This window comes from Parus major, chromosome 2 (genome assembly GCF_001522545.3).
Source record: "Parus major isolate Abel chromosome 2, Parus_major1.1, whole genome shotgun sequence".
In the NCBI taxonomy this organism is placed as follows: Eukaryota; Metazoa; Chordata; class Aves; order Passeriformes; family Paridae; genus Parus; species Parus major.
Genome location: NC_031769.1, coordinates 34,472,527 through 34,485,319, shown reverse-complemented (window position 1 = coordinate 34,485,319; position 12,793 = coordinate 34,472,527). Strand labels below are relative to the sequence as shown.

General features: G+C 40.3%; 1 protein-coding gene across 2 annotated transcripts in view; it reads left to right on the top strand.

The window, feature by feature from the left end:
- The window catches only part of SCRN1 (secernin 1), a 38,802-nt gene that overhangs the window by 11,344 nt on the left and 14,665 nt on the right, over nt 1–12,793 (top strand). For both annotated transcript variants that reach the window (XM_015619714.2, XM_015619713.3), the window contains exon 3: nt 10,762–10,943. In XM_015619714.2, the coding sequence (XP_015475200.1) occupies nt 10,762–10,943 (182 nt within the window). The remainder of the gene's footprint in view (nt 1–10,761; nt 10,944–12,793) is intronic.

Below are 12,793 nucleotides of genomic sequence, written 5' to 3'. Positions count from 1 at the left end.
GGTTATGGAGTCCTTGCTCACATCACTCAAATCTCTTGAGTAGAAAAAAAAAACCCAAGATTTTTTTAAAAGTCTGAAGATGAAACTCACAATGTAACTTTTTTAATTGGGGAAAAATCCATGATCTGTACTTTTTCTGGCAGACAGGCAAAACTGTTCACCTCTTGGATTCCTGCACCATGTAGTTGATTGATTTTGTTTTAAGGGAAAAATATCCTGGCTATCTGGAACTAGAAGCCAATTTTCTGAGTTTGTCACATGCCAAATGAATTATTCTCATTCATGGTTGTTATCTGGCAGTAATGGGGCCTGACTATACTGCACAGGCTGAAAAACAGGTAGCCAGAATTCTGGAACTTGAGGAACTTGTGCTCTAATAAGGGAATGTGAGGGGAGGAGAATGAGACTGTGAAAGCTTTGTAAACCAGACTTAACTCTTGTACATGCCATTAGCTCTGTTGGGATGTTCTGCAGCTGGGCACCTGCATCATGGTCAATTTTTAGTGCTGTGGCTTTTCTCTGAATCCAGGCTGGATGTGGAGTCCTGAAGCTAGACACTGGTTGAAAGGCACCCTTTATCGTAATTGTAATCTTTTATTGCAGCCTTGTTTTACTGACAGCAGAAATGAAAGGATAAGCAGATGTGGAAGAGTAAAGCAAAAGGACAAATGAACAAGAAGACAGGAAGAGGGGAAGTGTAAAGTGAAGGTGGAATGAAGTGACTGAGGCACCAGAAGAAAGACAAGGATCTGTGCAGGCAGTCATTGTACCAGAGGAGACAGAGCCTGATGCTGCATTGCCAGGAGCTTTTAGAGTCTGCAGATTCTTGCTCTGACTCGCAGCTGGGAAAGCAGAATCTGTGAGGTTCCCTGCATTCAGCTGCCTGCTGCCCCTGTGGCTGTGCAGAAGGCTGAGGACAGGAGGTGTTCTGCACCAGGCTGATGTCTCTCATCCAAACAGATACTTTATGGATCTAATTGTCCCGTACTGAGGAGATATCTGAAGGCCAGTGCCAGTTTTAGTTCTGTTTTTCAAATGTTTTTCCCGATTTCAGAGGGTTTGATGCTCTTTGTTCTAACAGTTACTGTTCTCTTGCTTCTTTTTGCTGCCAACATCTAGTACAACTTATGTATTATTAAATGGTTTCATTTTGGATATCAAGAAATCCCCTCCCCCAGGATCACTATGTGCAGTTAAGTGATGTAGCACCTTGTAGACATGTGCTGGCATATGTAACACAACTGTGACAAGAAGACAAGAAGAAAGCTTCAGAGCATTTTGTTTTAAAATGCCTCTTCATAGAACTGGGGAAAAAAAAGAAGTTTTATTACTGGGGAAGAACAACTTTGGAAAGTTTGTTTTGTACCCTTAATGGAGAATAATTTGTAAGAACTTACTGTAAGAGTTCTTGATTCTTTTGGTCTCTTTGCTCCATATCTAACTCTTTGATAAGATTGTCATAATTTGCTGAAGTATATCATTAAGCCATATATATAATCTATTATGATTCCTCTTTCATACCATGATTAAGTGGTTTAGTGTCTTTTTTTTTAGAATTCAGTCATAAACTCAACTCTTTTGCCAGACCTTCTAGAAGCAGGAAGCATAATTCGTTCTCATTGCACAACACAGTTTGTAGATTTAGTCTGCCCACAAGGATCTGTAAGCATTCTCCTTAAATGCGGGTTTGTTTGTTTTTTTTTAAATCAAGGTAAAGTTTGTTGCAGTGCAGTGAGGTGAACTTTCAGATGACAGACTGGAGTGGGCCATATATTTTTTTTTTTCTAAATTAGGAGCTTAAATCCTAATTAATGGATGCTTTGGCTTCTGCTGGTCTATGCTACTATGTAAGTCTTCGTTAGCTAGCCTGAGGTTTTTCAAGCGAAGTTGTGTACAGCAACACACAGGCTCCAGATGTTTGCCAAAATTCTTCCTGTTTCCTCCTAGCACAGTATAAGAACATCATCATTTTCTCTGAGTAGTGCAAGTAATTGCTTATCACTGCATCTTCATCACACTCAGCACTAAGTACTGTTAATGTAGGTTTCTGTTGTATTTTTGGTTTTTTTTTACTCATGCATATTTTGAGTAGAGCAAGCTGGTTAAAACACAGAACTGATTTTAATAGTTCTGTTAGGTCGAAGGGCTGTCTGGTAGCTTTGCACAGTTATTGAGTATTACCAGTGAGTGGTACCTCAAAGTCAAGAAAAGCTTTAAGGAGAAGCTCGAATTCAGCTGCTTCGCCTGGTTAAGTACCAGACATGCAACACTATCTACCTTTTAAGCAAACTTGTCAGAGTTAATTAACTGATGAGGGAGTGGAGAGAAGTGTCAAAGCTTCTATATGTAGCTTTGACATACTCAGGGTTTATACTTTGTTCTTTAAAACCAGTGAAAGCTGCCAACACTTCATTTATTGTTGCTGTGGGTTTTCTTTTTTATTACAGCTTTCCTTCCCTTGCACTTTGTAAAACTAACTAACCAGCTCTGAGAAACTAAATGTACAATATTTACAACTGGAAAAAATGTGGCTGATCAATTTGACACTATAGTTTTTCTGAGTCAGTAATCCTTTGTGCCTCTGACTAGATTTTTCTTCTCATCCATCCTAATGTTTTGGGCTCCTTTTTTCCAAATGAGCACCTTTTCTCTACATTCCATATTGTATATTTGCTCTGATTTATTTACCTTCATGGGACAATGATAGTGCACTTGGTTCCCATTATGTTCTATTTTTTGCACATAATGTGTTTCAGTGTGTATCAAACTGTGATGACCTGTTTGTGGATGTAGCTCATGTTCTGAATTTTTGTTATGAGGTGGTAATGACAAGTGTTGTTCTACAGAACTCTTGTCAGGGACTTTGTATCCTCTTTATTTCCTATTTCTGTGCTTCTCCCGTTTGCAACTGTGATAATGCAGAGTGTAACCAAAAGTGGCACAGTAATTCAGTGCCACAGTGATATTGTTGCCAAAAAGTAATGGGGTGGACTGTGCTGCACAGCTATCAGTTTGTGGCAGGGCCTCAGTGGAGCTCAGTGAATACTGCAAGACATTTTCAGCCTGATCTTTGTGGCTCAATCTACCAGACAAGTAACAACACTGCAGCTAGCTCATCAACATAATTCCTTCCCTCCATGTCAGCAGGTTCCCAAGACCCTGAACAATGGGGCTTTTCATTAAAGGTCCCTTCTGTGTATGTGTGTGACAACTTTCTCAAAAGTTTGTTCTTCTCTTGCATTGCAATTTTGCAGGGGCAGATGCTGATCAGTCCTCTTGTTGTAGTGATCAGCCTAGTGAATTTGTGTGTGCAGGTGAAGTATTACTCCCCTAAGCATAAATAAGGTCCTTTTTTAAATTCTGCTACTAAAAGTAAGTGTGTTTTTTTTTTTCCCAGATGTGGATTTTAAGAGTTTGTCACATGTTAGTGGGAATTCTTGTCATATGCTCTTTCAGATGCAAGCCCCTCTGTCTTATTTGTAAGGTAGATTTTTCTTACTAGGTTTCTTTTATTTATTATCCTACTGCTTGCTGTGGTTTTTCTTCTGAAGAAGTCTTGTCTGAATGACTTTTTTGTGGATGAGTTTCCCATGTGCATTTTTTTTTTTCCTTTTAGATCCACCTTCCTTTCCTCTAACTTGACCTTATATTCATGATTTCAAAATAGTCATGGTTTCTCACTTCAATATAGAGCTGTAAAAGCTCTTTTATCTTAACATCATGCAAATTCTTAGGGAGGAATGGAAAGGGGAAAGTAGAAAAGTAGAAAGTAGAAAAGACAAGCAAAGAAGTCTATAAAACTGTGGAATATGCAAAATTTTTCTAGTATATTGGTATTAAACACAGATCTGGTCTAAAAGCCAGGCTTCTGTGGGGTAGGAGGAATTTTTTTTCTCTAAAACATCATATCATAATCATCATGCCTTAGTTATTATTTTGTTTTCTCTGTTGTTGTTGTTTTTTTTTTTAATGGATATCATTGTACCTCCCCTTGCTCTGAGTTTTCAGAGGAGCAGTAAGATTTTTTCTGTACATTGGCCTGAGGACTGCATAAAGCTGAGAAAAAAACTCACTTAAAGGAAATGGATGGGTCCCTGGCTGGTGTTGCAAGACAGCATAAAGCTAGGAAAGCAGACTTTGACTGTATTAAAGTTGTCTTTTTATCACATGGTGATCTTAATCCTTGTGTTTGCAGCATAATCACCAGGCATCACAGCAGTGCTGCAGTTCAGTTCTGGGGTACTTTGGTTCCCTTTTTTGCCAGCTTTTTGGGTTATCTGCATTTTTTCATGGGCAAGTGGTTCAGAATCTGGTAACAGAAGTCAATCAGCAGCAGGATCTACCGAGAATTTGCTCTTTGGGGAGCCTCCAGGTCAGACTGGCAGTGCTAACTCACATTGCTGCAGGTGTGGATGTATGTCTGGGCACCCCCAGTGACACTTCCATGGGAAAGCAGTGCCTGGTGGGAAGCAGTGATGAAACACAGCAGGGTTTGTGCCTACAGTGGAGCGCTTTGCTTACTCTGTGTGGATAGATGAGGTTGTGGTGGGAAGGCTTGTGGGTCAGAGGTGGTTTAGGAAGCTGCATTCTTGCATTCTTTGTGGTGCTGGCTGGTGGGCAGCAGAGCTCCTGCACGCACAGACAGATGGCTTTGCCCAAGCACCTTGCTGGGGCTCACCCTGAGGCTGAGCACAGAGACAGAGGCACCACACAGGCAGACAGCAGCTAAGAAAGGAAACTGGTTGCTGCCTTCAGCAGTCTATTGCTTGGCTAATGTGAGCATTTTCTCTCTTCTGCTCCACTGCAGGCCACTGGCCTTTAAACTAATGTGTTTGACTTTGCTTTGTAGCACAGTGCACAACCCAACAGCAGTTCAGGGGTAGAAGCTATAATCTCTTGGATGTTTCTGCCCTCTCAAAGCTTGCTTTTATTGTAGGCGTGCTGCTTATTTGTTCTCCTCTGCTACCAAAGCAAAACTTGTTATTCTGTTCTTTTTTGTTCTTAATCTTTTTAATTTTCCTTTTTTATTGTAGCAGACAGGAAGAGGAGGGGGAGAGTTTTAGAATTGTGTGGAGCAAAAAATTGCCAACTCTTCCATCTTGACCCAAAACATTTGACTGTGTCAAAACATGTGAATGAGCAAGTATTTCAAACACCTAGGACATCCAAGAGTTCCAAGGATATCTCTGGGTTCTTTGTGCCTTCTTTGAAATCTGTTTCTTACTGTTTTAAAACATTAAATTAATAAGCTTCATCCACATTTCAGTTTTACTTTTGCTTATCACCCGGGAGACTGCTAAATTTGTATCTTGACAAACAAGAGGTGAATTATTGCCTGCTAAGTCTACTCTGGCATATAGTGTCTCCAGAGAGTGTTCTCAGCCTTGGGTGCCTTGCTGCACTCTGTGGTATTTGATTTGTTTAAAGATATTTAAATTTCATTTTGCAAAGCACTTTTCCATACAGTGGCTCACATGCCTGAGGCTCCTTGGTGGGTTGATAGAGCAGGTTAGAGTCAGTCAGAGGGTGCAGATAGTTTTGCTTTTTTTCAGGGGAAATGTTTGTTTTTTTTCTAGCTTCTCCAATTATTTATTTTTTTCCTGGAATAAAACGTATAATCCTTACACACTGCTAAAGATTCAAATTTTATAGGTATTGGTTGCAATGAATACAAACAGCTGGGAACAATATGCAAATAATAATAAAGCATATGCAAAGTGTAAAAAATAATAGTAAGCATATGTAAAGTGCTCTAGGATCTTCATAAAAAGAGAAAAAAACCTGTTTTTTATATGAAGAAGGAGACACTTTACTGTGGCAGAAAATGGCTTTTTTCTCTATTTGTACAGTTAGTAAATACTTGTATATTTATCTACAATATGAGGATACAAGTAGTAGCACAGTATGTGTTTCTGAGAGCTGAGGATTCATGATACCTGAGGATTCATCCTGCTGCTGGAGAGGCTTCTGCTCACTGTTCTGGTTTGGCCATGTGGCCACTGGAATTGGGGCTGACTACTTGAGAGTTACCCCCAGGCTGGATTTATCGTGCTCTCTGGCTGTCCCCTTCACTGTGGCACAAGTTCTGCTGCTGTAGGAGATGTCATGGCCACGTTTAATGGGCGTGGTAAAGTCATCAAGATATTTTCCACTCTACACTTAGTTCTGCTTACTGTGTAAGCAAGCAGTGGCAATAGCATTGGCTAACTACCTCTCTTGGACTGTGTACTGCTGCTTGCATGCTTCTCTTTCCAAGGAGAGGTTATTCCCACTTCTTTGAGCTCTACTAAATTTGTTTCTGTAAATAAGCAGCAGCAGAATTGTCTGTAAAGCTCATTGCTAGGCACATCTGCATTAGATAGTCTGAGGGGCTTCCTTGAACAACTCTGTTCTAGTTTTCCAGATTTCCACTTCACCACGATGGGAAAGTCCAGGCAGCCCATGTCACCTGTGGAATCACATTTGTCTATATAAAATGTCTATACATTTCCAACCAGGCTGTCAGTCTTGATGGCCAGTGAGGCAGCAGGCTGTGAGACTGCCTCAGCACATTTTTTGCATCCCTCTTTTGGAAAGGGTTAAAAAAGCAGCTGTGGGGCCACTTACTGAGTTGCTGCAATCATACAGGTATTTGACCTATTTTCAGATATGTGCTATGGTATGGCAATGCTTGAAGTAGTGAAGCAAGGAGTTAATGCTAAGTTTGAGCCTGGATCTGCTGGAAGGGAAGGGGGTTGGTTCTCTTTTGTAATTTGGAATCTTAATACCCCTTTTCAAAGATAATTTCTTTCTAAAGCATTCCCTGACTATTGCCTTTGTTATCCAGGGCTGAGGCCTATGTGATTTCATTGATATTTCATAATGACCTGACTGACAGTGCTAGGAATTGGGCTTCTGCAGCCTTAGTACAGTAGAAACTGCACAATAGTTTCTTTTCATTAATGAAAGAAGAAATCTCTTGTGCTTATGACTGTGGTGTCTGGTTTTGGAATACCTCCAACTTATCTGCATGCCCTAGCTAGCCTGGTAGATACATTTGTGCCTTGTGCTATTCTTAGAACTCCTTCTGAGATTCTCTTCTTGATACTGTAAGTGAAATAAAAGAAGTATGATTAGTTCCCAGCCTGCTCAATTCTCTTAAAAGTTGTTGGCTGCACCTCTTGTGTCTGAGGTCTCTCTTCTTAAGTTTTATATTTTCTAATGGGAATTTACTGTCACGGGGCAAGATGCCAGTTTTACCACTTTCAGAGGCTGAATTCTGGAAAATCATTGGAGTCTGACACCACTCACTTTCAGCCTTTGCCACCAAATTTGTCAGTATTTTTCTGTTTTTAGCATTCATACTCAAAGAAAAATGTTAGTCCAGCTGAGGCTGAACATTTCAGGGATTTTGAAGATCGGGTTAGTGGCAAGCAGAGTCACAGCAGTACCTGATGTCTGTTTTATTTGTCATTGCCTAGCTTGGCACAGTGCTCAGTGGAACAGGCTGCTCTGCTGTTGTGCTGCAGGGATTTGCCAGGTGGGTGTGGGGTGCTGGAGAGGGGATGATAGGGATGTTGGAATTGCCTGCTTTTGCAATCCTGTCATCATCTGAGCTCCTGTTTCTAGAGATCTAGTGGCCAGTGGGGTATTTTTGGTGGATAGCGTTGTCTTTCCCCCACTATTTGCTTTTGTGCTTTAGCCCTTGCAAGGATGTCCTGGTTTATGTGAAACAAGAAGCAGTGGTTTGCTGTGTTGCAAATCCAGTGTCTGGCTCCAGCTGACCTACCTTTACAATTTATGTGTCTTGGTTACAAGTTCCCATAGCCCAGTTCCTCTTGTTTCTTGGGAAAGAGTTTTCTGATGTTATTTTAAGGGGGGAGGACAGTGAAGTTATGAAGAGCTTTATGTTTAAAATTAATAATTTACTGTCACCTCTGGACCCTAGCTTTTTGAGAAGCTCATACTTACTCTTATAAATATGAACCGAGCTCCTGCCTTAATGCATCAATCCCATTGAGTGCCTACTTTTATGTTTACTGGAGTAAATAACTATAGTGGAAAGGTAAAATGTCATCAGGACTTATTCAGCAGTGTCAATAACCATGACAAATGAATAAGAATCAAGTCAATAGTAGTTTTAAAAGACCTGTCAGTGACTGTCAGATTGAAATGGTTTTTCTGTTATTTAGATCTTCTGAGGCAATTTATATAAATAAGGCAAGTCTTGAATATCATCTATGTGGCTGAGTTATTGTATGAAAACTGAATATAGCATGAAAATATACTCCATGTTTACTTCTTTTTGGTTTGGGGGACATAAAGAAGCAATATCAAAGGTAACAGCTGTATTTTGAGGTGTGTTGGCTATGGATGTTTTCTGGCCTCTGATTACATAGTAACAAAACAAAACCACATTTTTTCCCCCGAACGCTCTGGATTCATCAAGCAGGAACAAACAATTTCCTCTTTCCCTTTTCTCAACTGTTACTATTGACAATAAGATCTTTGCAATGAATAGCAGCTTTGGTAGTGCTTGCTTTTGGAATGAGGCACCAAGTAATAAATGACTGGTAGCAAGGATAGCCTTGCAAATACGTTTTGCAGAGGAAAGGCATTCAGCATTTTTTTAGCTTAACTATCACTTTTCTGAGTGTTATCATTTTTCCTTCTAAAAAATCAAAGAGTCAGTGTAAGCAAGCTTGTATAACAGGGCTATTCAGCCAGAAAATGCTATGCAAGTGTGGGTGTATGGAATACTGAAGTCTCCTCCACACTGTGTCTAGGTTTTTGCTTTCTGCTGTAGGGTTGAGAAGGTTCATGGATGACTCTGCAGGATGGCTGCAGCCAGCTGAGCACCTGTGACATGCAGGGGGAAGAGGCTGCAGAGCTGGGGCCTGATAGCTGCTCTGGTGTTGTCTTCCCTTGCTGCTCCAGCACTCCCTCTGCACATCCAGCAAATAGAGTTATTCTCTGTTCACACACATGTGTCAGGAGCTTATCCAAACTGCACTGACCTGAAGCTCTGAGATGAAATTGTGCAGAATGTCAGAAATGAGATTTGTTAGCTGACAGCTCAGAAGTAGGAGTTTTGATGAGAAATGTCAGTTACGGCACGGCTTGGTTACACAATGCAGCAAAGGGTGAACTGTGTAAAGAGTTTCTATTAGTCAGATCTTACCTCCTGGCCACTGACAAATGTTGTTGCACCTTGGTAGATGAGGAATTTGCCTCTACAAAATCGCAGAGTATTACTGTATAAGCAATTTGGTCAAAGAGCCTGGTCAAACATTAGGGATGTTCTCCTACAAATACAGCAGGTATTTGTTCCTGACAGGATCTTCTTGCCTAAGCCTCTCCTTAGACTGAAAGAGTTCACTGCCTCTCTGCATTGTGGTGTTTTGGTTTTGGTTTTGTTTAGTTTTGACCTATTTGCACACATTACCTAATGAAGATGGCAATTGCTTGTATCCCTCTTGCATGGTCAAAGTGAAGGACTCTGAAAATCCCTTTTCTGACCAAAGATAGTCTATTACATATTTTAATTGCATGCTAGAGGAACTATTACTGTAGAAATCATTGCTCAAGACTGCAGGCTGAAGATGATCATGCTGTATAATCCTTAAAGGCAGAAAGAAAGTTTAGGATAAACCCAAAGCTTCTTGATGCTCTGATAATTTTGGATTGATTTCTTTGGCTTTAGATTTTAATATAGACACAGCCAGTCAAACAAGGTGAATAACTTTTAGTCCACAAGTCCATTCTGATGATCCTATTTACTTTGATATACCTGATCAGATATTCCTCCAAAAAAACTGTTGCAGATTACTTCCTGAAAGGAAAGATGTTACAACAGGAATGCTGGACCCTAAGAGATGCCTCATAAATACAGATGACTTTAGGTTTCTAAAAAGCAAATTCTGCATGAAAAGCTTTATGTGAACTCAACAGTCAAATGTAAAGTCCATTTTTTGCTTTGCACAAACTCTCATCCCTGCTGTCTGGGAAAATAGTGCTTGTTTTGAAGGCAAGGGCTTGTTTTGAAGGCAAGGAAATATACTTGAGAGGTAACATAATTTATTTGTTCCTTGCAGTTACAATGACTTCTCTGTAGCCTTCCTGTATATTTTTGACTTGTCAGAGTATATTCACAGACAACTTATTAATGCAGACCATTTAAAATAGTAAAAACAGCAGTTTAAGCAACAGCAATAGCCATGTTTTATTTCCATGATTGTTTATCAAAGTGGTTTATTACACTACTGAATATTTTCAAGGCTTGTTTTTTTTCCCCTCTTTCTACCAGTTGTCTTTGTGTTGGGGCAGCTGCAGGGAAGGCAGCAAGGGAGAGGAGGAAGCCCTCTGATGTATCTTGTCCCAGTTATCATTGTTACACTATGTATGTAATTAAGTACTGGAAATGGTGCTTAGGGGAGGTGGTAGAATGGTTTGATGTTGTTACTATGTACAGGTATGATCTGTATTTTTATTAATGTAACAGTACAGTCTGTCTCCTGGTCTCTCCCACTTATTCTAGCATTTGGGTCCTGCTTGTCTCTTGGAAGCCTGCGAGCATCAACACATGTATTTTCCCAGGCTTATGCAATATAAGGATGTGAAGGTTCAAACATGACATGTTTAAAAAAGTTCCTTGTTCATTCACAAAACACAGACCTTTAAAATAACGTGTGACCTTTCTATACATTGAAGTCTTGTGTTACTTCAGTCCCAGCAATAGATGAAGTGATTGTTTAACTTTCTCTCTTCCTGCTGTCCCTGCAGTGCACATATATTGAGATTGAGCAGGCGCCGAAGACTCACGCTGTCGTGCTGAGCAGGCCCTCCTGGCTTTGGGGGGCAGAAATGGGAGCTAACGAGCACGGAGTGTGTGTAGCTAATGAAGCTGTCGTGACCAGAGAACCAGCTTCTGAGTCTGAAGCCCTGCTTGGCATGGATCTTGTCAGGTGGGTGTCCTGCTGAGCTGTGACCAGCCTTTCATCATCAGCCTTAGACAATGCTGGTACCAGGTAACAGCTTTGTGATGTTGGCAGAAGGATATTTTAGAACAATTTAAGCAGGCTAGGTAGGGCTCCAGATACAGCTGAATGAAAATTTAAAGCACCTGCAATCTGAACTTACCTACCAAGAGTGTACCAGTCTGTTGTGGGTTCACTCAATCTACCTTGTCTTCCTACCCTACAGTCTAGCAGTGGCTATTCTGGCAGGGTAAGAGATATGATTACATTGTTAGTAAGGAGCTCCTAACTAATTTGTAATACAAGATTGCTGGTGTGCTCTTCGTTCTTCCCCACTTTACAACAGCCTACTCTGACCTAAAAAACTTATTCTGGGCTTATAGCCAACTGTAGACATAAACAAACTACTATGCCTTACCTCAGCCCATGCATTCCAGTGCAAGCCATTGCCCTTATTCAAATGCTGGCACACAAACTCCTGTGAGCCTGTTCATTGACAGCTCTCTGCCCAAAAGGCTTGTGCTGCACTGTAAGCCTCAGCCTGCATGCTGGTCTTGTAGTGAGGAGAATTTAAAGGAGGCTTGGGTGGGGGAATGAAAGCTGAAAGTGAAAGGAGAGGACATGTGAACTTATTACAAAGAGAAATGAAGCAAATTGACTCAGTTTAAAGACTGAACAGGACAACAGCTGCATATTTAAGTAAATCAGTCTTAGACAAAATAGTCATTTGCCCCAGGATACTTAATGAGCTGATTGAAGCAGTTACAGGTGAACTCTCATTTTTCTTGAGGACTGATGAAAAATGGGAGAGGTTTTGGCTGACTGGAAAAAGTTAGATGTTGTTAGATGCTTAATATATTAAAAAGAGTTGTAAACCAGCTTAACCTCAGTTCCTGAAGGGGAAAAACCTTAAATATCAAGGAGTTGATAAATGCACAGTAATAACTGGTAGTCAAGAAAAATCCCATCAAACCATTCTACTTTACTCGTGCAGTGAGTTAACATATTTTATAGATAAAAGGATAGGAAATGGTTACCTTGACTTTTTAGAGCATGAGTTAGAATGTTAGGTGCATGTCTGCTTGAAACTGTAACCTTAAACGTTGTCTAACATGTCTCAGCAGAAATATGGTGTCTGCTTCCAGCTACCATGAATCAAGAGGAATATGGGCCAATTGGAGAGAATGCAGTAGAAATTGGAAATGTGATCTGAGAGCTTTAGAATCTGACCAATGAGAAAATCATGAGGGAATTTGGGTTATATTTCTCTTTGGTATTTTCTCTAAGCCCTGTATATACTGAAGGAATCTGTGGAGAAGCTATACCTGAGAGAACTAGTAAATTTAATTGCATCAAGGGAGGCTGAGTAGATGTGAGGGGTTGTTTAAGAAAGTATAGGACAACCTTTTGTGAAGAAAAGGACTTAGATGACTTTCTAAGCTCCACTTTTATTTTTTCCATCCTACTACAGTCCCTTTGAAACTTTAACAAACCTTTGGTTTAAATGTCGAGTTCTTCTTATTTCTTATTCAGTTACTGCAGTCTCAAAGGACTGTTTAACATTCAAATATATATATATGTTATCCAACAGCTCTAGATTTACCCACACTAGCAAATCAGGACATACCAAAGTAAGGAGGCACTGGCCATAAACTACAAATAATCATCACCTGTAGATGCTGCTCTCTCTCTCTTCTTACCTGCAGAAGAAATTGTAGCTCAGATGCAGAGAGAGTGTGCCTCAGGCAAGGAGAACCAGAGATGTGCTGTCACCGTCTGCTGCTTGTTCCAGCCTAAGTGATTCTTTCTCTTATTGTGGAGACTTGGCCAGTTGAATT